General features: G+C 41.1%; 1 protein-coding gene and 3 non-coding genes across 5 annotated transcripts in view; 2 read left to right on the forward strand and 2 right to left on the reverse strand.

The window, feature by feature from the left end:
- Positions 1-3,230: 3,230 nt before the first annotated feature.
- bbs9 (Bardet-Biedl syndrome 9) overlaps positions 3,231-27,987 on the reverse strand; it is a 105,306-nt gene continuing 80,549 nt past the window's right edge. For both annotated transcript variants that reach the window (XM_058053031.2, XM_058053030.2), the window contains one exon: positions 3,231-5,112. In XM_058053031.2, the coding sequence (XP_057909014.2) occupies positions 4,814-5,112 (299 nt within the window). In that variant the 3' untranslated portion in view covers positions 3,231-4,813. The remainder of the gene's footprint in view (positions 5,113-27,987) is intronic.
- On the forward strand, positions 11,782-11,854 carry trnak-cuu (transfer RNA lysine (anticodon CUU)). Its single transcript has one exon. It is a non-coding gene; the product is annotated as a tRNA-Lys (tRNA).
- On the forward strand, positions 13,485-13,557 carry trnak-cuu (transfer RNA lysine (anticodon CUU)). The gene has a single exon. It is a non-coding gene; the product is annotated as a tRNA-Lys (tRNA).
- Positions 23,823-23,895, reverse strand: trnak-cuu (transfer RNA lysine (anticodon CUU)). Its single transcript has one exon. It is a non-coding gene; the product is annotated as a tRNA-Lys (tRNA).

Here is a 27,987-nt window from a genome sequence, read left to right on the forward strand (position 1 = left end):
CATCCCAAACTCCACTTGTTGTTTGCCGCTAAGTCATCACTTTGTGACACAAATCATCCTCCAAAATCCGGCAACTGTTAGCAGATGGCCCAACTAACCACTAGTGGATAAAAGTAAAATGCTTGCAGAGCAAAGACCAATGCTAGCAGATAAAAGCTACAAGCAGATAAATGCTAAATGCTAGCAGATAAAAGCTACAAGTTAGCAGATAAAAATTAAATGGTAGTAAATAAATGCTGAATGCTAGCAGATAAGTGCTAAATGCTAGCACATATAAGCTAAAGAGCAGATAAAATTTACATGCTGACAGATTTTTAAAAAGCAAATACAAACTAAATTATAGCAGGTAAAATGTAAATTCTGGCAGATAAAGCTAAATATAAGCGAAAAAAGATAAGTGTTAGTGAATAAAAGCTAAATACTAGCTGATAAAAGCTATCGTAGCAAATAAATGCTATCAGATAAAAACTAAAAGTTAGCAGATAAAAGCTAAATGCTAGTAAATAAATGGTAAATGCCAGCAGATAAGAGCTAAAAGCTAGTGAACGAAAAGTTAGCAGATAAAAGCTAAATGCTAGCAGATAAAAGGTACACACTAAGTCATAAAAATCTAAATACTGACAGATAAAAGCTCAATACTAGCACATAATTAATATATTCTAGCGGATAGTAGCTAAATGGTAGCGCTTAAAAGCTAACTACTAGTGGATACAAGTTGAAAGCAGGTCAAATCTAAATGCTAGCAGATAAAGCTAAATATAAACAGATAAAAGATAAATGTTAGTGAATAAAAACTACATACTAGCAGACAAAAGCTACGTATTAGCAGATAGAAACTAAAAGTTAGCAGATAAAAGCTAAATGCTAGTAAATAAATGCTGAAGGCATGCAGGTAACAGGTAAAAGCTAGTGAAAAAAAGAAGTGGATAAAAGCTTAAACCAAACAGATGACAGCTAAATGATAGCAGATAAAAGGTACATACTAACTGTTAAAATCTAAATACTAGCAGGTAAACGCTAAATTCTAGCAGATAATAAATTCTCCGATAGTGTCAAAAATAGTACTAGCGCATACAAGCTGAATAAAAGCACATAAAAGCTAAATGCGAGCAGATAAGATAAATTCTAGCAGCTGAACGCTAAAGGCTACAAGATGAAGCTAAATACAAGCAGACAAAAGTGAAACGCTAGCAGATATTACAAATTGTGGCTTGTAAAAACAAAAAAACAAAAAATAACAACCTGAAATTGTGACTTCCTCCAATGTAAACAAAGCATAGGAGAAAGTGACGAGTGACATTTAGGATGACGATGAACATGACGACGAGGACCAGCAGACAGACAAGAGGAGGGGCCCAACCCGGCTCGGCCCCGAGGTTAAAGCCCCCTGTAGCCGACAGGTCTAGCCCTCAAAGACTGTATATGTGTGTGTGTGTTTGTGTGTGGTGGGGGTTTGGGGTGGGTTTTTGTGGGTGGGGGTGTTTTAGAGCCAGCTGTCTGACCCACACGAGGTTCTCGTCTCTTTGGACTAAACCTGTATCTCCAACAGAAGAAACTAAATTTATCACACCTAATAGCCCCTGCTGGCTGTTTCTTGTACTACAAAGACCCAAGCTTACACATGGGACAATAAAATAAAGCTGAAGATATGAAAGAATAAATTAAACATGAACAGGAAATGCATTCTTTCAGGTCAATGCTAATTACGTTAGCATCATCATCATCATCTTGCATGGAGTTTATGTTAAATTCAATGTAATAGTGGTCATGTCTGCTTTTATAGTATGTCATTATTGTTTTTTTCTCAAACAATTTAGTTTTAACTCTTTTTAACCAAGTGGTTCCATTTGAACAATTTTATTTTTTAATTTTATTTTTTGGACAAGTTTATGTTTCTCCGGGTACTCCGGTTTCCTCCCACATTCCAAAAACATGCTAGGTTAATTGGCAACTCCAAATTGTCCATAGGTATGAATGTGAGTGTGAATGGTTGTTTGTCTATATGTGCCCTGTGATTGGTTGGCGACCAGTCCAGGGTGTACCCCGCCTCTCGCCCAAAGACAGGTGGGATAGGCTCCAGCACCCCCCACGACCCTCGTGAGGAAAAAGCGGTAGAAAATGAATGAATGAATGAATGAACAAGTTTATGTGAAAGTACTAGGGAAATCTTTTCTTGTTGGGAGTACTGCCTCCTGTGGAACCAGATGGTATTACATGGCTTCGCCTAGAAAGACGGACATACTTTATAAGTCCCATGAGGGACAAGAAGGGATGTTTGAAGATATTAAAGTCAAATTGTGTCAATCAAATGATGACATATTTCAGACAATATATATGATAGTATGATGCAACAGTACATATCAGGTTTAGTGCACGTATGATTTACATCCTGAACTGTCACGATTAGGCACTTGTTGGATAGAGCCAAAGAAGCCAAAGAGGGCAGCAGTACTCATATTTTACACCCTTGTAAGAACATAAAGTGCACATATTCCAGAGGTCTGACTATCAGGGCCAATATTTCAGGATGTAAAGGAATGTTTGTGCGTCTCCTCCAGACGTCTGGTATACATCAGCCTTCATCCTGCCGACTTTTTACAGCTCAACGTTCATCTTTCGCATTGCAAACGCCACTGAGCTGCCAGGCGGAGAGCTTTTGCAATGAGGAAGGAAGGATTTATCTTCTCTTTGTGTGTGTGTGTTACCTGCACATTGTGAGTTTAGTTGTAGCTTCATACCTGCAGTTCTGCAACCTACACACACACACACACACATACAGGTCATTAAACAGTAAACAGACATTAAAATGATCTTGTTAGCTTTGATAACCTTTGTTGATCTCCTGCTTGGGTCCACATGTTCTTCAGTCTGGTTCCGCAGCATTCATTCATTTTCTACCGCTTTGGTGCTGGGGCCTATCCCAGCTGTCTTTGGGCGAGAGGCGGGGTACACCCTGGACTGTCGCCAGCCAATCACAGGGCACATATAGACAAACAACCCTTCACACTCACATTCATACCTATGTACAATTTGGAGTGGCCAATTAACCTAGCATGTTTTTGGAATGGGGGAGGAAACTGGAGTACCCGGAGAAAACCCACGCATGCACGGGGAGAACATGCAAACTCCACACAGAGATGGCCGAGGGTGGAATTGAACCCTGGTATCCTAGCTGTGAGGTCTGCGCGCTAACCACTCGACTGCCGTGCCACCACGTCATTAAACAGTAAACAGAAATTAAAATGATCTTGTTAGCTTTGATAACCCTTGTTGATCTCCTGCTTGGGTTCCACATGTTCTTCAGTCTGGTTCCGCAGCATTCCCTCTCAAATTGCAAGACCAAGAACATGTTTGCTTCTTTTCATACTTTAATTACTAAACGGTACATTTGCTTGAGTCGTCTCTCTGCTTCCTGACTAGCGGCAAGAGGCCGTAGAAAACATTTTCCATGTTACAAAGTTCTTGTATCACAGTGGAGCACTTCCGGGACGTGTTCGCACCTGTTTTGACCCGTTTCTCTTTGTCACAGTGACATTAAAGTCCAGAACTACTGCGAGTCTTGTGGGAAAGTGGCACTGCAACGATGGCAAACGTCCTCCTGTGACTGCAGCCACACGGCAATCACAGCAATGACAGCCTGACAGGACAATGCGATGACGGTGTTTCATATTTGCGGTAATGTTGGCTAAATGTACTGTCTTTGTATTTAGCAACATCAGCTAAAGAGAGCTATAGTATAACAAAACGCAAGCTGGCAGCCATGATTTATAGCCACGTTGCCATAGAGATCAAGCACCGAACAAATAATTCTCATTGATTTCATACCTGTCAACATCCGCATTTGAAAATAAGGGACATTTTCTAATTTTCCAAAAATCAAGGACATTTAGGTACCACAGTTCAGACTGTAAACTATGATGCAACCATGGCGTGCTGTTGTTTTGAATGCCTGACATTACCGTGTCACACCGATGTTGCCTGAGTGTTGGACACAAAGTTGTGCTACGTCATCAGTACCAGAAAAAATGGGAGGGTGATGAGAAAGAAGGGCAAAGTACCCGAGTTTCGGGAGGATTGACGGGTATGGGTGACTCTGCCCACAATCTTAACAACAAAGACCAAGTTACGACAAGTTTTCTGTTCTTAGCTGAAGCTAAACAAGCAGACACCGCTAAGTTTAGCAACATCAGCTAAAGAGAGCTAGAGTGCTAACAACATGCTATCTGACAAACATTATTCATCGCCACGTTGCCATGGAGATCAAGCACCCGACAATTGATTCTTGATTGAGGATGACTTCATACCTGTTAACGTTTGCATTTGAAAAGAAGGGAAAAAATGAAGCAAAATGCAAAATGTGGAGCTGCTTGCTTTCCACTGTACAGAACTTATTGCTTACTCAGCATCCCATTTCTAGTGTCCACAGTGAGCTAAACCACAAGCTAACTTGCTAAACAATTTTTACACATTTGAACATCCGGGAGGGGTCGAAGGGGGGTGGGGCGGTGGTGTGTGTTGCAGGATGTGGCCTGGCTTGACCCAGCATCCAACATCCAGCATCCAGCCCAGCGGGCGTGTGTACACAGCGGGTGCCTTATTCTTAGCGGGGCAGGCCTGGTCCACACGATGGGGCAAGTGGGTGGTGCCTGATGTCAGATCCATAGCGCGGGGTGGGTCGTAGCGGTTTGGGCGTCTGGGATTATAGAAGAGCTGACTTCATTGTTGATCACAAACAACCCTGTGTGTGTATGTGTGTAGTTGCTAGATGAATTAAATGTGCTTTTAGAAAAAAGTGAGTTATTATGCTCCAATATCAGCCATCTCCAGCCTCAGGATCCTTCTTCTTCTCCTTGGCTTTTACTGACGTCTTCTTAGACACCTTCTTGTCTCCTGACTCCTTGCCGGCTTCCTTACTAGCCTCCTTCTTTTCCTTTGATACCTCTTTCTTCTCCTTGGACGAGGAGGACGATGACGATTCTTTCTTCACCTCCTTCTTCTCCTTGGAGGCCTCCTTCTTCTTCGCCTCCTTGGTGGTTTCCTCAGCATCGCCCATGTCTTCTTTCACAGCACCCTCCGACGGCTCCTTTGACACTTTTTCTTTGGAGTCCTTTTCTGAGAGAAAAAAAGAAAGCACATGAAATATATCAGCATTAAATAATCATGTAGGAACACAAAGGTGACAAGATTATACATATATCAGCAAGTAACTGGAATTTTTGGATTGCTATAATAGCGTACATATACAACATGTTATAACATAGCTGCAGACCTTCCTAAAAGGACAACCACCTAAATGGGGCTTCAACCCTGAGATTAAGAGGTTCAAGCGCTACTGACTGAGCTAGCTGGGCCTCCGGACAAAAAGCCCCAATTGCTAGCAGCCACTCTATTGTCTGCCCGATAGTCAGTATTGTATTCACTCCAGAGGCTGACATGAGATACATCGTCATAATGATGCCATATTTCCTTGAATGTTGTCTTTCAGTCTGTAAAGTTGTACAATTGCTGTTTGGTGCCGTTTTAAGATGTAAAAATGTTGCATTTTAGTGCATTTTATAAGACCTCTGCATGCATCTTTTCCCATGTATTAAAGCACTTCACAGCAAGAAGTCAAAAAGCATGGAGCTATGTCGGTTACACATTGAAGGTAAAGGACACGCCTGCAAATGCGTGCACACACACAGTTCAGTTCCACATGTGAACATTGTAAATAGCTCATGGTGTGATATTTGTAAATAATTTGGTATTTTTCTATGAAAACAACAATTTTTGTGTTGTTTATGTTGTGGCATTGTTGTTTGGATATTTGGGTTAAATATACTGTGTATGGATAAATTTGTGTCAAAGTGAAAGCTATGCTTGAAATATATCTTTTCACAAAAAGCTGTTTTTCCTTTCTTTTTTGTTGAAAACTGATACTTTGCTGAATAGCAAATGTTCTACTGCTGATTACTGAAGAACTGAGAAAGAAAAACGTTTTTTTCCCGATGATAGATGAGAGTATAATCTTTCTTTTGGTATGTACCATGTTTATATATCCCTATGAGACGATTGATGATGATTTGAAAATCTGTCAAAATGGTCACAAACGGCCGATACAGAGAGGGATGTCTTTTGAAAAATGGCTGGGGTTGAAATACTTGAATTTGCAATCATTTTTTTCCTCCTAATTTTGACTACATTACCTTGTGTTGCTCCTGTGTGTGTGTGTATGACCATATGACTGACAAGCGGTCTTACTCTGTTGTTCTATGGAATGCTGTTGTTCTATGAAGCGTCTAAGTGCTAAACCAATGTGCAGACTAAATGCTCTTCCTGCCTGTTTTTGAGGCGAGAGACAAGGAAAACAGACATGCATGCACGTGGCAATATATGGAAGCCGGCAAAATTGTCAAGTTCATTTTCATTTATTGTGTGATTATAGAATAAATGTAACCATTTTTTTCTTCTGAAATACAATCTGTAGCACCTGCATTGAGGCACCTGGAATTTTTCCAACTGAAACAAGCTGTGTGGTGACTACGCAGAAGCATAAACTGCCACTCTTTTATATATGCCGTCAACTGCGTGTGACCCACTAAGGCAGGCGCTGGGAATGCTAACGAGCCACTTGTCGGGCCTGAGACGGGCCGTCGCAGTGCCACTCAGCTGGGATTAGGAGACGTTTGCTTTGTTAACTGACACACACACACACACAGACGCACACACTGCAATTTGTCTTTAGCATGCAGACAAATTGAGCGACAACAGCACCTGTTGCATCACAAAGGACTGCCACTTAAATGAAGGACCCGCTCCCCCTCACCACGACCCCTGTCAAAGACACATGCTGAAACAACCCCCCACCACACACACACACACACACAGCACTAACACCGGATTGGATTGTCTGTGTGATAAGATGACAGGACAGTTTGTCTGCATACAATGAGACGCTCTTCTTATCTCCATGAGGCGCAAAGACAGCCTGGTGTCTCCTCAATCCTGTTCATCTTATGGTCCAAAGACCAAAGTTAGGAACGGTGCCCAGGAAATCACCCGTCAGTCTAATGTCCTGCTGCTGCTCTTTATTAAGGACACTCTTGGAGTTGTTAAAAAACAGAGAATCCTTTCCCTCCTGTTAGGGGGTGCTCACTGTAGACCAGGGGTCTCAAACACGCGGCCCGTGGGCCAAATGCGGCCCGCAGGACACTAGTTTGAGGCCCCCGCCTTGATATGAAAGTTTCATGTTAGTGCGGCCCACGCAAGTTTGATATAGATGCTGTATAGTATCATGTACCCAGAAAAAATTATTACGTTTGATTAATGTTCATGTTAAAGGTTAAATAACTGTTAATAGTTATCCTCCCTATCCGTGTGGAAGTGGTAAGTTTTTGGCTATTTAAGTTTAAAGGAAATAACTTGAAGGCTACCGTTTCGGTCGCTAGCTCTCTAGTTTGTGAGTTAGCATGTGTCTCAAGACCCTGCAGTTGTGCAATATGTTGTAAATAAAAAGAGTATAAATGTGACTATAGTCGTGTTTTGTCATGTCTGCAGGGCTCTAATAATGCTTTGTTCATTTTAATCTGAAAAAAATAATTTGTCTACCCACCAACTACAGTAAAGTCTTGTTATATTGATATTCTCGGGAGTCGGAAAAAATACCGATATAACCGGACTATCCATATATCCGATCCTGCGCCGAACTGCATTAAAAGTGGGCAATAATGCACTCGACATTGTTCTATAGTATAGAACAGGGGTGGGCAAACTTTTTGACTCGCGGGCCGCATTGATATGACAAAATTTACGGGGGGGGGGGGGGGGGCAGACTATATATTTTACACGTAACAGTCCACCTTGTATTATTGTATCTGTAAAATTGTCATGCAATCTGCTATTATTATTTATTATTTTATATTATATTTAAATATTTTACAAATAATAAAATATTATAATAATTACAATAAAATTAAAATAATAATTATTATATTATTATTATGTAAAATATGCAAATATAACAATAATATTAGATATAATTAATATCATAATTAGCATTAATATAATAATTATAATAATCATAATAGTTCTAATAATAATTATAATAATCGAATAATCTAATAATCTAATAATAATAATAATAATAATAATAATAATAATTATTATTATTATTATTATGTGCTTGTGTCCCTTTTTTCAGGAGCACTTTGTAACAACAGACCATGTCGAAAAACGAAATTGATAAAACCATCAAAAGGTTGGCTCAGGCCATGATGCCAGGTTGTATGTTGAGTTTAAATGAAATACTTTGGAAAGATTGGGTGGGCCGTATTCAAACACTTGGCGGGCCGGATGTGGCCCCCGGGCCGTAGTTTGCCCACCCCTCTATACTATAGAACAATGTCGAGCAGCTTAAATCAATCTTTGCTTAAAGATTTCAATACCAAAAAAGAACACGGCGAACGGCTGCTTCCAGTCAACTTTATTTTTCACACTTCCACCACCAGAGCACAGCACACACACCGATTCCCGCACTTCCTGGTTCACAGGTCATGCTCAACCCGCCCCACATAGCTGGCCAAACACATGCCTGCAACAGAACCACGAACGCCAGCATGTACATATGAAAAACAGTGATTATTGCAAGCAATAAAAAGATATCTGAATACAACACAATTAAATACATGTATAGACACGCTTGTGTCTTCGTTGGAATAGGTGTGTATGCTATGTCCGTTGGTTCTTCTGTTGCAGGCATGTGTTTGGCCAGCTATGTGGGGCGGGTTGAGCATGACCTGTGAACCAGGAAGTGCGGGAATCGGTGTGTGTGCTGCGCTCTGGTGGTGGAAGTGTGAAAAATAAAGTTGACTGGAAGCAGCCGTTCGCCGTGTTCTTTTTTGGTATTGAAATCCTTAAGCAAAGATTGATTTAAGCTGCTTTTGTATCGATATAAGCAGACCAAATTGGCTGGCGGGAGATGAAAAGGGCATCGTAGTAACCGGATTATCATAATAACCGGGTATCGTACTAACGGAACTAATTATATCATAAAAGACTAGAAATTTGCCGGGAAATGAAAATAGTATCGTAATAAGTAGTAATTTTACGAGTAATTAAATGAGACTTTACTGTATATGTGGTTTCTTACGTTTTTTATTATTTGTCCTTTTATTATTATTATATTAATTTATCACTGATTGATTGATTTTCTTTATTCTTGATTTGTTTATTTATTTTTCATCTTATTCTGTGCAGAAAAATAAAAATTAAGATATTTGAGAACAGTGGAATGTTTTATCAGAGCTTTTATTGTAGAAAATCGGAACCAAAGCACTGAAAAAGTTTGTATATTTTTCTGTTTTTAATAAATGCATTTTTTTTTTGGAAAACCTGATGCGGCCCAGCCTTGCCCAGACCCTAGCTCCACTGGCCCCCAGGTAAGTTGAGTTTGAGACCCCTGCTGTAGACCGTTTGTAAACAGAGTTGGAGCTGTGATGGAAGTATGACTTCTGATTGGAAGTTAATCATACCGCATGAAGCATAAAACTACTGTAAAAACAAAATGTCCGGAGCTGGGAAAACTTTCCGAGCACCTGTGTGTCGATCAAGCACGAGTAAGAGTGTGAGAAAGTGGTGCCCTCAAGGGAGCGCTCACAAATGTGGACAAACATTGACGTTGTAAAACAAGATGGAAGATTCTCTGTGGAGGGGTGGGCGTCCAGAGGGGTCGGGTCAAAGGCGTCGTCATTAACAAAGTGGAGGTCTGTCTGCGATGCTAAGCTGTTCTCACGTGGGGCCGCCGCTACCAGGATGCATCTGGTAGTTTTTGTCGGGACTACCACAGTCTGATCCCATGTGAGTCCGTCTGGATGAGATCGGCTTGTCAGGAATTCTCGGGTAGTGTAGTTCCTTGTGCTCTGTGCTACGCTCCTCCAGGGAATTTATTTATTATAATTTGCTTCCCACAAACGACCAAAGGAGGTGTTTCATTTTCACTAACAAGGAATAAAGACTGAGAGGTCCTTGAGCCGCATATGATATTATAACAAAGTATACTTATATTTTTGCGTTGATGTATTAGTCATTGTGGCTGGCAATAAAAGCTGCTGCGGTTCATTAAAGTCATTTTGGTCTCCATGGAGAACTTTCAGTTCTGCTGAAACTACTTTACTTTTAGTTAGTAACCTATTGCTGTGTCTAGTGGCACACTTGAGTACTTACACTTAGTATATTGTTTTGAGTGAATAAGTGAGTTCACGCTGAGAAGTATGGTAAAATGCAGTGCACTGCCAGTACTCAAAAGACTAAAAATGCACACCTACTACCCTCAATAATCAGCATCTTCGCTACATAGTGGAAGGGGAAGGACTACCAAACAAAAAAAGCATAATCTCTGCCTCATTTAAAGCAGGGGGTACACGTATGCCATAAAAGGTCAAAATTAATTCTTAATGATTGTACAGCAAAGGGCGTCACCATCACAAAGGAGACAAGAAGAAGGTAAATATTTGTGATTGTTACCTCTCGTTAAGTGTAAAATGACAGTAATGGAATACATATCAGAGATGTTTTGGAAGTCTCAAATAAGTCTTTAATCTCAAGTCAAGTTTTAAGTAAGTAAGTAAGTAAGTAAGTTTTAAGACAATTATGCAAGTCCAAATCAAGACTCAAGTCAAGACATTTTGAATGGTGAATGAAATGAGCCCAGTGTGACAAGACTTAGTCGTGGGAAAAAAGTGCTGACACAGCATTTAGAATTTAGTCAGTGCAGAGAAAAGTAATCCACACCCTCCTTGTTTGTTCTTAAACCTGACTGGATATGAATAAATGGAGTGAATGAGGCATATTCATATGTTGTCTTGTTGGAAATTACATAATGACGGTCATGAATGGAGACACGTTTTACTCAACATATTCACTAAAAATCTCAAATATTTTCAAGTCATCAGGCTAAAGTCTGAGTTAAGTCTCAAGTCATTGGTCTTGGACAATATTGTCAAGTTGAGTTCAATGTCGTCAAAATTGTGACTCGAGTCCACACCTCTGATACTTACTGAAGTGTACTGGCGCCTGTATTCCACTTGCGAGACGGCTAAAACATCTTAATGAAAGTGGATCACTTCCTGTGTCCACTAGGCGGCAATTAAAATTGTGACTGAAATCACATGTGAACAGAATATTGGACATTGTGTTTGTGGCTGCCGTTTGTTTGTTCGTCCCAGAACAAAAAGGCAAACCACAGCAACAAAAGTCAGTGTGTCGATATGGATGTTAGATAAGGAGCACGGCGCTATCAGGGGCGGCTTCAAAGCCCGCATGTTCCACATGGTCGGGCCTGTTAGCAGCACTGTATTCATCTGCACGCAGCCGTCGTCAAAATAGAGGCGGCCGCACAGGTTGCCCGCAGCTACTACGCTCGAGCCTGCACTCGCCGAGTTGTGCGATCTACTCCATGCTTGTGTGTGTGTGTGTGTGGATGTGGGCTGATGGCATCCGTGTTGTAGTGTGTGTATTCCAGACAATGTCTATTGATGTGTTGATGTGTTGAATGTTGATGTGAACAGGACACAACATTGTAGTGAGGTCTGAAAGGAACTTGTGTGTAGCAGCAGTGTGGGAACGTAGTGCCAAACGTCAAACATAAGTCAAAAATAAAAACAAGCATGAGCGGCGTGTTTATTTTTAGAATGGTGTTTTATCTCAAACACAGCATGAAATGAAACCAGTCAACCCACTCAGGGAATCCACAGATTTTGACACTTTGGAATCAGTGTGGTGACGGGTGGTGGAATTCTTTTACATGCCCGGCTAGCTCAGTCGGTAGAGCATGAGACTCTTAATCTCAGGGTCGTGGGTTCGAGCCCCACGTTGGGCGGTATAGTTTTGGGTAGATAATGTACACACAGTGTGGAACATGAAGTTCACTTCCACAATACAGGCTGTTACGTCACATAACAGCAGGCATCACCCATAGCTTCATTAATTCATCTATTTGGAAGACATGATTGGTATTTTCCAATAAAAATGGTTCAGTCAAAGGTTCCTTTTAGAAGTTATTTGTATGAATAAGCCATATACATCGTAACACATCGCAGTGTAATTTTAATGTCTGAAAGCAGACACACAAAGAGAGCGACACTAAGACCACAGCTTCATCGCTCGATGGGTGTGGTTTAGTGGGCGGCTTCATTCCCGTGGTCGTCCGGGATATTTTCACTCTGGCCAGCAACGCCCTACCAGCAATGCGTGTGCACACACACACGCACGCACGCACGCACGGATGCACATGCACACATGCACATAATATACAGACAAATACAAATATACAGTGGGGTGTGCCAATATTTTTGATTGTTATGGAATGGCATAAAGTTTTGCATCTGGTGAGGCACACACACACACACACACGTGCAGAGACACACACGCGCCTCGTTCAGCTTCCTCGTGTGCTCTGAGCGCTGTCTAAATAAAGTCGGCCACATCAGAGAGGACGTTTACAACATTGGTTAAACGACCGCGCGCGCACACACACACATTTGCAGCTGTACATACAATGTTGATATATTATATCAGACTATAAAAATGTGCGCATGCACACACACACACACACACACACACACACACACACACACACACACACACACACACACACACACACACACAACGTTGCAGAAAGAAAGACAAATAATACCCTGCAATGCGTGGCAGCACACACACTCAGACACACACAATGTATTATGTTAAAGTCAGCAACTGTAAATTAAACGAATCCTGTCTAAAATGTAATCGGAAAAAAATCAGAGTCATGCTCTTTAGCTGGACATGCTAAAGTTAGTGTGCATTGATACTTATAGGTGTGCCCTGTGATTGGCTGGCAACCAGTCCAGGGTGTACCCCGCCTCTCGCCCGAAGACAGCTGGGATAGGCTCCAGCACCCCCCGTGACCCTCGTGAGGAAAAGCGGTAGAAAATGAATGAATGATACTTATAGGCCCTGGCAAACCAGACAAACCATGCCATGATCTTATTATCACATACTATTTAATCATGAGCTTATTATCATGTACTATTTAATGAAAATACCATTTTGTTTCCAGAAAATGTTCATTTTATTACATGTATTATATCTAAACAGTGTAAACACAATAATTGCAAAAATATTTAGCACAGACGGCAGCAAAACAAACGCTGTGTGTTCAGGCTTGTGCGCTGTTCTCTGATTGGTTGTTTCACAGGCACGATACCAGAGCAGCGCGCTCTGAGTGGACAGCTACGGGGGCTGATACTGGACATGGTTAAACTCTATATTTTATCAGTATCACTGCCCTGGGCTTTGACACAGTATCATTTCGGCCTTTTCCCGTATCATTCATGGGCGCTTTCTAGGGTACAGGGCCAATTAATACTGTAGTATGTGATAAATAGTATTCTTATGCCTTTTTGTACAGTATTAATAATTCAGGAGGGGGTGATGAGCTGGTGGTAATCCTGACCTGGTTGGAGAAGGCCCGGCTAGCTCAGTCGGTAGAGCATGAGACTCTTAATCTCAGGGTCGTGGGTTCGAGCCCCACGTTGGGCGCATCTTTCTTAAAGATTCCATTTCATTTCTACACATTCCTTATGATATACTGCGCAAACTACTTATTAAAGACTAAATCCATATCCATACAAACGCAATGTATACATGTCAATATTCATGCAACACAAAGTCGCTACAGTCCCGACTATACTGACTTGCAGCACCTTCACCCTTTCTTACTTTCACTTCAATTTTGGTTACAACATTGTGGTGATGGCGTGCATGTTGCCATAGAGACAGGCTAGACACACACACGCACACAGTGGTGGCAGTAAACATGCACAGTGGACTCACTCACAGACTTTTCTCTCTCTTTACTCGCTCACACGTCAAGTGTTGCCAAAGGTCCAGAAATCAGCCTGCCAAGGCAGTCACACTGTGTACACACACACACAGACATACACACACATATATATAATATACAGAGACAACATTAAAAGGTGATAAAGTTGGTGAGATTATGTCACAACATGTATTAATTGTTTTATCTGGAACTCATTCTAACCTTTGAAAGAAAGTCCTCACTGTGACTATGAGAAAAAGCTGCGCTTCTACGCTTATCCTCGCAAGGGTCGTGGGTGTGCTGGAGCCTATCCCAGCTGTCTTCGGGCGAGAGGCGGGGTACACCCTGGACCAGGGGTGGGCAAACTACGGCCCGGGGGCCACATCCGGCCCGCCAAGTGTTTGAATACGGCCCGCCCAATCTTTCCAAAGTATTTCATTTAAACTCAACATACAACCTGGCATCATGGCCTGAGCCAACCTTTTGATGGTTTTATCAATTTCGTTTTTTGACATGGTCTGTTGTTTACAAAGTGCTCCTGAAAAAAGGGACACAAGCACATAATAATAATAATAATATTTATAATAATAATAATAATAATAATAATAATAATAATAATAATAATAATAATAATAATTATTATTATTATTATTATTATTATTATTATTACATTAATGCTAATTATTATATTAATGCTAATTATTATATTAATTATATATGATATTATTGTTATATTTGCATATTTTACATAATAATAATATAATAATTATTATTTTAATTTTATTGTAATTATTATAATATTTTATTATTTTTAAAATATTTAAATATAAATATAAAATAATAAATAATAATAGCAGATTGCATGACAATTTTACAGATACAATGATACTGTTATTGTATCTGTTACGTGTAAAATATATAGTCTGCCCCCCCCCCCCGTAAATTTTGTCATATCAATGCGGCCCGCGAGTCAAAAAGTTTGCCCCCCCCTGCCCTGGACTGTTCGCCAGCCAATCACAGGGTATTCAAATAATGAATCTTCCATATATCTTTATATCTTCTTCCCCAGCTCCAGCAATGAACACTCAATATATGTAAATCCAATACAAAATTGAAGATGAAGAAATAATCTACCGAACAAACATGCATACAAATGAAAACACACATGATACCATATGAAAATAAAGCATCTTTAAGGACATCTGCACGCACTCTCCTATAGCGCACTGTGTTTGGACTCCACGGAAGTCAGATACTAATTATTCAAGATATATGAATTACTCTAAAGTTGCTGTTCACCCCCAAAATCTTCGAACCCACGACCCTGAGATTAAGAGTCTCATGCTCTACCGACTGAGCTAGCCGGGCCTGCTTTGTTACAGCAGAAGGTAACTAGTTTCCATGACGTCACCGAAACATGAGGCAGTTCGAGAAGCTGATAGGAAGGTTAAAAAGGTTAAATCAAGATTTTACAATCTGACTCTCAGACATGCTCATCACGCCATTTGTATTTGTATTTGTATTTGTATCACAGGTGTGACTGCAACCACACACACAGACATGCTATGCACGTTTCAACCTTGACTAAAACACCACTGACAGTGTTTAAACATTTAAAGTTAATTCATGAAGCAAGGTGTGTGTGTGTTAAATGAGATCTCAAAAAGGCTACACAATTTATCTCCTCAGCACTCCTGAAGCTTGACAGTGTTTAAGTCGTAAATCAAACATCTGTTGGCATTCTGCATTCCACACACACACACACACACACACATGCACACACTTCAATGAAAACAGCTCACACAGCCGTCTGGGAGCATGCATTCACCTGCATGTAAAGAGATTTACTTCAAGTATGCATCCAAGAATGCGAGAGCAAACACACGTTCATAAGACCCCATAAGGAAGTACACTGCATGGGCACAGCTCTTATGAATGAATCAATGAATCAATGAGAGGTTGGGCTGTCTAGAGTCTTTCTGTTACCAGTGCACAAAGCAAGATCCATCACGACATACTTGGAGGAGTTTGGGGTTAAAGAACTCCAACAGCTCCAACACCAGGAGACCTTTGACTGATATAGTGTCATGTAACATGTTGACTATCACACTAGCTAACTGGTAGCAGGAACTGTTCCTCTGCTGTTGCCCTCATAGTGACTCTAAAGGGCGTATTCATGGCAGAAGTGATGGATGGACAGTCATGTGCGTATACGTGTGTGATACGAATACTACACCACACACAGTACAATCAGTGTGTGTGGGTCTCCGGCTTAATGGGTTGTGTGCCAAAAAGTCCACGTTTTATGACATTGTTTATTGGTTACCATGGTGTGTGTGTGTATTTAAATGTAACACCGTTAGGAATGGGATATTTTCTTTCTGCTGGTTGACAGCAGAGGGAAAATATTCCATTCCAATGCTACATTTAAACACACACACAATGTGGTGTGTTTAATGACATTGTTTATCATTTACCATGGTGTGTATGTGTATTTAAATGTAACACCATTAGGAATGGGATATTTTCTTTCTGCTGGTTGACAGCAGAGGGAAAATATTCCATTCCAGTGTTACATCTAAACATACACACACGCTGTGGTTACAGGTAAACAATCTCATTAAACATGAACTTCCGGACACACAACCCATCAAGCCTGAGACCCTCTGCTTTGAACAAGACGTTGATGGCTTTTTGATAGCAGAGGTATAATAGTCCATTCCTATGTAATGCACCAGAACAACAATAAAGGTCTTTATGTCACACTGCTCTTGTGTTGTATAGAAACGACACACAATGAAGGGATAGGGTTGACACAATCATGTCAAACAAGTAAAAGCACACTCCTACACTCAGTGTGAAAGTGTCTATTGCTGCTGGCGGAATAACAATGAAGACGAAGGGGGGTGAAATGATGTAGTTTTTGAGGAAAGTCCCGTCAAGACACTGACATGGTCCGATTGGGAAAGAGAAGCCCAGGCAGAAAGACACAAACACAGACGCACAGAGGGGTCCGAGACAGAGAAGTCTCCAGGTAGAAGAGGTGGTCATGGGAGAAAAACTCTGCTTATACAGTGTAGGACCACATACACACACGCAAGCTCTCTCTCTCTCTCTCACACACACACACACACACACACACATTTATAGTATTTTAACAAGGCATATTTTCAAGTGTGTTATGTCATTTAATCCACAGGCAAACATGATGCTTTTTGTCATGTGTCATAAGAAATGTGCAACATTTCTAATGTGTTTAAACCTTATTTAACAAAAGAGCTAACATTTCGACCTCCATGCCACTGATTAAAATTACAGAGGAAATCACTAACGCTATAAATCATAGGAAGTGTGCAGCCGCAGTATTCATGGATCTGACAAAAGCCTTTGATACAATCAATCATGACATCCAAATAATAAAATTAGAAAGGTACTGAATAAGAGGGTTAGTTCTGAACTGGGTCAAAAGCTACTTAGCTGACAGGAAGCAATACGTAAAGCTAGGAGAATACACATCTGCAAGTTCATATATTACGTGCGGCGTTCCCCAGGGGTCAATACTGGGGCCAAAACCGTTCAACTTGTACATCAATGATATCTCCAAAGTTACAAAAGACTTAAAGCTGGTATTATTTGCGGATGATACCACTGCTTTTTGTTTTGGAGGCAGTACAGACGAAATCATTAGAAAGGTCAGAGAAGAAATGGTCACACTAAAAAGATGGTTTGATGATAATAGATTGTCCTTGAACCTAAGTAAAACTAAAATAATGCTGTTTGGTAACAGTAGAAAGGACACGTGCCAACAAATACAAATAGACGGTGTGGACATTGAAAGGGTGAACGAAAATAAATTTCTGGGGATCATAATAGATGAAAATATGAGCTGGAAGCCTCATATTCCAAATATACAACATAAGGTGGCCAGAAATATTTCAATATTGAACAAAGCTAAATTTGTTCTCAATCAGAAATCACTTCACACTCTTTATTGCTCTGTGGTTCTACCATATCTTACTTATTGTGTGGAAATATGGGGTAATAACTATAAAAGCAATCTTCACTCGCTAAATGTACTGCAAAAAAGGTCAGTAAGGATAATTCATAATGCCGCCTACAGAGAACATACTAACTCCTTATTTCTAAAATCACAAATACTTAAACTCACTGATATAGTTCATCTTCAAACAGCTAAAATAATTCATAAGGCTAAAAATAACCAATTAGCTAAAAATGTCATCCAATACTTCTCTACAAGAGAGGAGAAATATGATCTCAGAGAAGAACTACATTTGAAACACTTATATGATAGGACTACGTTAAAAAGCCATAGCATTTCAGTATGTGGAATCAAACTATGGAATGGATTGAGTAAAGAACTCAAACAATGCACAACGATGAGCCAATTCAAGAAACAATACAAGCAGTTGATGTTTGCTAAATACAAGGATGAAGAGTCATGATGTGTTATATATATCACTATATTGACACTTACTATGGTACCCATTATGTCATTGGATAGTCATATCACCTCGTACTTCGGTACGGGACAAAAAATTACAAAATTTAAAAAATTAAAAAAAAACAAACAAAACCTTAAACTGTATTATGGAAAGCAGGAAGTGAACAAATGTAACAGTTACTGATTGTAAAAGTACCAGATGGAGGGGTAGGATTTAATAAGATTTGCTTCTTCCTACTCCTTTTGGACATGTGGAACTGGGAACTGATCATGTGATGCACTCAATTGTATTCTGATGCATGTTCACATGAAATAAAACCATTACCATTACCATTACCAAAGAAAATGAGCACAGAGGATTCCCACAGTGGACTGTGGGTGGGTAGGATGGCCCTTGTCATGTCATTATACATTGTAAATGTCAGTACAGACCTAATATATAACAATATTTCTGAACAGATGCATTATAATGCACAAGCAAGTCAATTGTGGTAGCTTTTTCTGGCTTCTGATTGTACAAAATGAACATGACAGCCGGTGAATGTGCTTTTATGGGGATGGAGATATTTGGGGAAAAATGTGCATTGAGAATACATCTGTCTTTGCAAGGACCTGGCCTATGAGGGTGGATTGTTGCTGCCGCTGAGAGGGAAGACGGGTTTTCAGCAAAATATCACATGGATAAATAAGAGGCATAAAAACGCAGATAATGAATGTGAAGGCATTTCCTCTGGTGTGTGAGGGATCAGCGAGTCTTTGCTGAATGCTGTCTTTATTGCATATCGAGGCTGACAAGGACTCGCTTGGATGGGCCTCTGACTGGAAAGGAAGTCAGTGTAATTTTGCTAATGCTGGAAATGAAGTCTGCTTGGTGATAAATGTACTTGGGATGCTGGTAATTATCATGCTGCAGATGATTAGAGGCAGACTGACTTTTACATTTGCTGCAGTGAATTATGAGACACACACTGCATACTTTGCAACCATCACAGCTCAAAATAAGTTTTTTGCATGGTTGGAGGTTTCAGTGGAAATTGAAATTCTACTTTGAAGTTTTAGAAAACAACACCTTTGTTGACTTCATCTACTACGTTGCATTACTAAAGCATGGCATGCATTTTCACCCAAATTGTGTCTCAGATTTCGTATAGTATTGCTAGTCATTTGCTCTGTACTGGTTGTTTGTCTATATGTGCCCTGTGTTTGGCTGGCGACCAGTCCGGGGTGTACCCTGCAGGCTCCAGCATGTCCGCAACCCTTGTGAGGATAAGCGGTATAGAAAATGGATGAATGTATCGTTCAGCGAAATAGAGTGCTCAAGCAAAGTATACACATTGCTGATTCACTGTTACTGCATTTTTTATTGCGTGCAACTGCTAAACAAACTCTGCATTTTCTGGCAATTTGCTAAAGAAGATGAGAAACACTAGTGAATTCTATCTCACCATGATGTATGGGAAATACACATCAAAAAGAGGTTTGGTCCATTCGTGATTTTGAATCAATTCACATTGTTTTCTCCATGTAAAACATATATCTATCCCTCGTTTATCACGATTAAATGGTTCCGGACCCAACCTTCATAAGTGAATTCCTTATTTAGAAATCAAATATGTATTCTTGTTAGAGGATGAAAACCTGTTTATGGCATTGTAAATGCAGTTTTTACTATTATTAGAGTCCTCTAAACATGAAATAACACCCCTATAGTCATTATTACACCCGTATTACCCAATATAGTAGACATAATCAGAGAAAATATGTCAAGGCATAAATAAAATTAATGCTTGTGTGTGTTGCAAAAAGCAATTCAAAATTCAAGAGCTTCAAATGAATTATAGCCACAGCCTTCAATAAAACCTTCTTCATCCAGTGATCAAGTCCAGCCTGTGTGTTATTACTAACCAGTTTAGAATAGAACATTTCATCAACGTCTTTACCTTATATTGTATTTTAGTTCATTTAGCCATTATTATGCATGAGAATACTTAATTTAGGACAACAATATATAAAATATTCTCATCTTAAATATACATATTGTTTGACTAATAATAGACCATAGCCAATCACAAAACAGCAACCATTTATTCATTCATTCATTTTTGAAAAGCCTTCTTGGAGCGAGCATTGTTGGGATGACCATAAGTACACTGTGTACAATGTATACTTAGTTCCAGAGTATGTGAACTTTGACAGTGTAGTGCTGTTAATACAGTACAGTACAGTAAATGTTATGTTATTAAAATACTGTAACTATTAATAAGAAATCCCAGTTTTTGAATGTTTAATGCCAGCTACGATTGAATGCACCATCTACTGTTCCAACCTGAACTGTAAGTAAAATAAACAGCTTAAACTAACAGCTTATTCTTATTCCATTATCACCAACATTTGGATTTCCCCATAAAATATCTGCCAGCACACCTCACAGCTAGGAGACCAGGGTTCAATTCCACCCTCGGCCATCTCTGTGTGGAGTTTGCATGTTCTCCCTGTGCATGCGTGGGTTTTCTCCGGGTACTCCGGTTTCCTCCCACATTCCAAAAACATACTAGGTTAATTGGTGACTCCAAATTGTCCATAGGTATGAATGTGAGTGTGAATGGTTGTTTGTCTATATGTGCCCTGTGATTGGCTGGTGACCAGTCCAGGGTGTACCCCGCCTCTCGCCCGAAGACAGCTGGGATAGGCTCCAGCACCCCCGCGACCCTTGTGAGGAAAAGTGGTAGAAAATGAATGAATTAATGAATGAATATCTGCCAGCTTCTTTGTAGTCTAAGTATAGACGTGCACCAAATGAGTCACAGCGTACATTTGAATGAACTTATTTTGACCTCTTTAGATTCCGGTACTACTGTTTATACTTCATTTCAGCTTTTGGCACAGGACTAGGAAAGGGAAGTAGAGATGCATTACATTATAGTTTTTTCACGAGCGACTAAATGCAAGGAGATCAAGTTTGATGCCAATCAGCCATGTTCATTATCACAAACAGAAAAAGGTTCATTCTTCATGTCATTGACATGTCATTCTTCAAATGACATGTCATTAAAAGCATGCTCCTGAGGCGGAGGATCGGTAGACGGCGAGAGGAAGTGTGTACATTCCAGGCTAATCCTGGTAAGACGTCGCAGGCCAGAACACAAGAACATGTTGGCCAGGCACAAAATACACTGGAGTATTCACACCTTGGCAGCGCCGCTTATTTATGAGCTGCTGCTTTAAGTTTGTTTGTCCAGGGCTCGTGTGAAAGGATGCTGCCGCTTAAGTCAGTGGGTACGCGTGTGGGCCAAACGGCACAATTAATACCCACTCTATTTCAAAGGAGCTACGACAGCTAGAATGAAAATCCAATGAAGTATGTGTGTGTGTGTGTGTGTGTGTTTGCTAGGGCTGAACGAAACAAAGAGAGCAGTGTGTCCTGCAGAGAGAGAGAGTGGGCGAGACACATACACACTGCATTACTTATTTATCTAACATACAACTGTTTTATCCCACATGCCATAAATCTAACAGACTCGCCGCCCTGTGACCACACACACACATCTGTAACATGTTAGCTATTGTGTTTAACATGCTGCTTTTAGGGTTTTTCTTCTGGTAAACAATAAATGGTTAAAAGTCTTGTCATGCTATCAGATTACATTGTTACTTGTAAAAAATATGTGTACGTTTTCTTCACATGTCGCCCCGAAGGTCCAAAAACACACATCAATTGATGGACTTTTCCCCTTTTGTCTTTAACGTTTATTTGAAACAACCTTTGAGCACTTTACTTTTATCGGAAGTCTAAATAAAAATAAGATTTAAATAGAACATAATGTAACACGGCACAATACTACACTGATTTACATATTATATTTAGGGTAACTACGTTTCTTGTTTTTCTGCATTTATTGAACAGAAAGATAAATGATAGGACAGGATTATATATATTTGTATATAACTGAATGTGTCAATCAAGCTAAGAGGTACCACACAAGTCTACAAATCTACTTGTCTAACATTAGTATCTTTAATAGTAGTAGAACATTTGAATCACACTTTATTATGTTATTATGAACAATGAGGGGTTCCTTTCAAAGACGACTTGTAGTTAAAGGTAAACATACTTGCTTTCAGTGTATTTTCCAGCACACTTAAATGTAGCAAATTGTACATCTGAATTAAGAGTTACAAGAGTTACTGAATGTATCTCGCGTTCTTGTAATGAGGAAATGTCATTCCCAGGTGGGCAACTACCACTGCATGGGGTACGCCATGCTGCGCTATCTTGCGCTGCGCCACCTTGCCTTGTGCCACCGTGCGCTGCGCCACCTTGCCTTGTGCCACTGTGCGCTGCGCCAACTTGCCCTGCGCCACCTTGCGCTTTGCCACCTTGCGCTGCGCCACCTTGCCCTGCGCCACCTAGCGCTGTGCCAACTTGCGCTGCACCGACTTGCGCTGCGCCGACTTGCCCTGCGCCACCTTGCCCTGCGCCAACTTGCCCTGCGCCACCTTGCGCTGCGCCACCTTGCCCTGCGCCAACTTGCCCTGCGCCACCTTGCGCTGCGCCAACTTGCACTGCGCCAACTTGCCCTGCACCACCTTGCCCTGCGCCACCTTGTGCTGCACCACCTTGCGCTGCGCCACCTTGCGCTGCGCCACCTTGCGCTGCGCCAACTTGCGCTGTCCCACCTTGCGCTGCGCCACCTTGCCCTGCACCAACTTGCCCTGCGCCACCTTGCTCTGCGCCACCACCTTGCGCTGCGCCAACTTGCCTTGCTCCACCCACTTGCCCTGCGCCACCTTGTGCTGCACCACCTTGCGCTGCGCCACCTTGCCCTGCGCCACCTTGCGCTGCGCCATGAAAATAGAGACCGGGACGTTAATGTACATAGTTAGTAATAATAATAAAAAGTTATTTGATGATAATTACACCTTAATGTACTTGTCTCTAAATTTGTACATCACACATTCATCATTAATAGTATTATTTGTAATAAGATAATGCGAATGAAAATGGATGTTCTTGGAGTTAGGTGTTTTGCCAGAATAGAAAGCAGCTGCTCAAACAACACACAAGAAGCAGGCGGATTCGTGCTTCATTTCTCGCAGGACTCCTTCATGCGGCGCCTGCTCCAGCACGGCGTTCACACGCTTGGCGAAGACGACCGTGTGTGTGTTTTCTCACTCTTTCAGACAGATTATTTCCTGTTCTCTTCACTGTTACACTTCCTTCCTTCCTGCAAGTGGGCCAGAACCTTCGTGTTTGTTTTTTGGAAGAAGTTCATGACAGGACATGATGGGGTCCGATCACCATGGCGTTTTAGTTCTTCTAGTTCCTCACACTCTGCAGTCTCAATGCAACTTACATTGCACAAAACACACATGATACTATATGAAAATAAAGCGTCTTTAAGGACATCTGCACGCACTCTCCTATAGCGCACTACTGTGTTTGGGCTCCACGGAAGGCAGATACTAATTATTCAAAAGATATTAATTACTCTAAAGTTGCTGTTTACCCCAAAAGTCCAGCGCCCAACGTGGGGCTCAAACCCACGACCCTGAGATTAAGAGTCTCATGCTCTACCGACTGAGCTAGCCGGGCTTGCACTATGGCTAATGCCGTTCATCTTCACAACCACTTCAGCAACCAGCCAACAGCGACCCACTTTCTTCTCACAAGGCCAAAACTAGCAGGTCTGCTGTGAGGGACTTCCTGTCTCTGTGACATTGATACAAATTTTGCACCCTGTGACATTTGGGGCACCAGACAGCACCCCCCGATCACGTTAGTAATTGATAATTTCCAAGAGAGGAAGACTACAAGAAAATGCATTGTGAAATCCAAAATATGACTTATGGATACCAGCATTTTGTTAACGCTTGGGTAAAACAAGTATATTTGCTTTGTTTGGGTTGAAATAAGCTATGAAAATAAGTGTTACAAACATGACTAGTTTCATTTTGTAAAAGTAGCTCTTACAAGAAAAAATGCTGGTGACCCCTGATATAGCCAATAATAAATACAAAAATTTGCACTTAATTTATGTGATAGATATCGGCCGACTCAGGGCCTAAAAACCTGATCGGCGCACCCCTATTGTCAACATTGTGTTTGTGGTACCGGATGCCTGCTGGTGCAGCTGTGCAAAATCACATCTGTAAAATCTCACTCCCTGGCGTCTTAATAGTTGCTCTGGATATCGCGTTGATATCTCAGGCTTTTAGCTCGGTGAGCTCATTCGACTCTCATTCAGTGAACCCTGCTTTGAACCTCGGGCGTGTGCAGTGGCAGAGCTGTTGGGTTGCATTTGTGAAGGTTTACAAAATCCATGTCCAAAATCCATTTTCAACAAGCATTTTCGTGCAACTTTTGCTGGACTGTCCTTCATTCTCAATGACTGAAGCATCGGTTTTTACGGCAAAAGTTGATGACACACACAAACACACACACACACGTGCGCAAACACAGCTGCACGGGCCAAGAGCTTGAAGTGAAATACGCTAAAAATGAGCTCAGAAAGGGATGACCTCACCAACATGTTCGCTTATCAGCTGTCTCTTCTCGCCTTGCCGACACATTCATCTCCCACTTTACAGCTCTCTGCAGACACGTGTTCACATGTGTGTGTATGTGTAGTTATTGAGCGACTGAGAGAAGAAGTGTAAGTACCAGATATGACCTCAGCTTGGCGCGCCCTGTGTCTGTTTCATATCGAGTGTGCTCACGCCGTGATTTGGCATGTTTGTAACTCTCAGGAGTGTGTCTCCACCTGACTGCTAATGCTCTCAGCAAGTGTAACGCTACGGTTTTTCAGTGGAAATGGGAACCACAGCCTCCTCTGCGCTTTAATCATGTCAATTACAGTCCGAGGAGTCAGCACACACCTCAAATATGTGTAACACTCAGCAACTGTAAGGGAGAAGAGGAGGTGCAGGTGGAAGCAGACACTTGGATGAAACAGTAATAATGACACATAACAGTTTGATGTTGTGGACACGAAAGGTTCAACACTATTTGTTAAACCTTGCCATGGGGACAGAGGATTGAGAGAAGGAGTGGTGATGAAGATGGCGATGGAGAGAGTTGGTAAATATGGATAAACGGCAAAGAAAAGGTGTGTGAGTATGGACAAGGAAGGGGTTGTTTAGATGAGAATGCACACAAGCATTAATATGTAAACCTCTGCCAACAAAAGTGAATGCACCCTGAGGTGAAAATGTCCAAATTGGGCCTAGTGTGACTATTTATTTGGTCATCTTGGAGGTGTGTTTGGGGTCATTTTTTGCTGGGGTGCAAAGGTAATTTATCAGGCCGATATGAGGATTTATGACATCACACAGATAAACCCAATAACCGATAAAAAGCTCCATTGAGGCGAGATTACCCATACTATACTGTAAGTGGGTTAGCGTGAGCAAATCAAGCGCACCTTTTCTGTGTGATTTCGTCACACACATTCCATGATGAGAGAAGAAAACATCGAGCTCCAACACATCAAAGCCACCTGAAACTCCAGCATCGCTACGATGCCCAGGGCTTGTTCCTATTGCCACAACATTTGAAAAGAGCGATTGTGATTTCATCATGGAAATTATGTCGCCGAACAACCGGTTTTGTCAGCTAGTGAACCTGTTGGAGCCATGGTTTGCTGTTGCTATTTTCTAAAATGTTTTGTTAATAGTAATGTCAAGGACAAATCTGCAGGTAGAGTTGGTCAAATCCATTTTTGTTTGAGCCGCTCTTACCTCCAGGTGTTACAAAATTACAGTTAAATGAAAAAAATTTAAACCATTATTGGCTTGAAAAAAAAATATTGCGCATCCCTAATTTTAAGTAATTACAAAAAATGTGATTTTTTCCCTAGTATTTACAGTGCAACTCTCTTTAAGTTCCAATGATGGCTTTAACAAGAAACAACCTTCAACGCTTTCATGTGGCTAAATTGCCTGAAATTAGTGTGTTTTCCGATTTATTGACATTTGAATTAGCTTAGGTCTGTGATTGAGAAGGGTAGGGGGGAGTAGACTTGATGTTTTTGCTGACGTTTTCAAAGTAAACTCTTCGCCTTTTGGCAGCGCCGTACAAAATCATGCTGTCTGAATAACACAGGCTGTAATTTACTTTTAGCCAACTAAATTGATGTTGTTTAGTACTTAATGATGCTTAAATGTTGTACTCTTGGACCAGCGTCAGTGTGTATAAGTCGTTACCACCTCGGTGTATGGACAACACACACACACACACACACAGACAGCATGCTAATGGCTGCTGATAAATACGCTCCATTGCAGCGCGTTCACGGCCAATGTGCTGCTAAAGCGGCGATGAGTCCCTATCTGATCGGCAAAATGCCAGTAAGTAGTTTGGGTCCCACTGTGAGACTTTTTGCATTTTTATTTCTCAACATTAGTTTGTGTCATTAAGTCAAAAATAAGCTTATTAAAATAACAGCAAGAACACGTTTTTCCAGCATGTGAATGTTACTTATTTGATATACTTATTATTATTAGACATAAATGGCAAATCGTGATGCCACTGTTTTTTGCTGTGTGTGTGTGTGTGCGTAGCCATGTTCTCATAGGCAGTTCATGTCTGGGTCAATGTCTCTGGCTCCAGCACTTTCCTGCTTTAACCCCTTCATATCCACGCACACACGCACAATGCAAGCAATGTTCTATATGTGGACTGTGATCAGTACATGTAGTGTATTCCAACACTAAAAGGATATGCCGTCAGTCCATAAATAAGTTCAAGTCGATTCAGAACGGGCGCAGACGCCACAGGGACACTTTGTCCCTGTCCTCACCTTACCATACTACAAGAATCGGGGAGAATCCACTAGAAGAAGAACTGTACTGTAAATATTCACAAACTCAAAGTCCGACTTGAGCCTCAAGTCCAGGCCCTAAAACAACACGGTTTTCATTCCTGTTCACCTAGAGATGGTCTTATGTAGTTTCTCTATTTAACTGCAGTAATACGGCTGTGGGGCGGCACGGCGGTCTAGTGGTTAGCGCGCAGACCTCACAGCTAGGGGACCAGGGTTCAATTCCACCCTCGGCCATCTCTGTGTGGGGTTTGCATGTTCTCCCCGTGCATGCGTGGGTTTTCTCCGGGTACTCCTGTTTCCTCCTACATTCCAAAAACATGCTAGGTTAATTGGCGACTCCAAATTGTCCATAAGTATGAATGTGAGTGTGAATGGTCTATATGTGCCCTGTGATTGGCTGGCAACCAGTCCAGGGTGTACCTCGCCTCTCGCCCTATGACAGCTGGGATAGGCTTCAGCACCCCCGCGACCCTCGTGAGGAAAAGCGGTAGAAAATGAATGAATGAATGAATGAATGTTTATTAAAATTAATATATATAACATATGAATTTTAATAAACATATTTATTTTAATGAGAGTGATAGAGCGTAATTTAAACATTCACTACATGTAACTTTTTGCCTTTTCAATGTAGCCCTAATCATTCATAACCATCATAATGTTTCATGAGGCATTTGGGCCAATAAAAATCAAGCTATGGGCTGGAACTGGCCCCCGGGCTGCACTTTAGACAGCCCCGGCTCCTGTGAACACTGCAAGGACAGTCAATGAGGCGTGAAGGATTTTTTTAAATGACTTTTTTTGATGACTGTACGGTTTACAGGACTGCGTCATGTGATGAGGTCATGTGTTTCCAGGTACAG

This window comes from Doryrhamphus excisus, linkage group LG5 (genome assembly GCF_037039965.1).
Source record: "Doryrhamphus excisus strain RoL-2023G ecotype Guam linkage group LG5, RoL_Dexc_Guam_v1.1, whole genome shotgun sequence".
Taxonomy (NCBI): Eukaryota; Metazoa; Chordata; class Actinopteri; order Syngnathiformes; family Syngnathidae; genus Doryrhamphus; species Doryrhamphus excisus.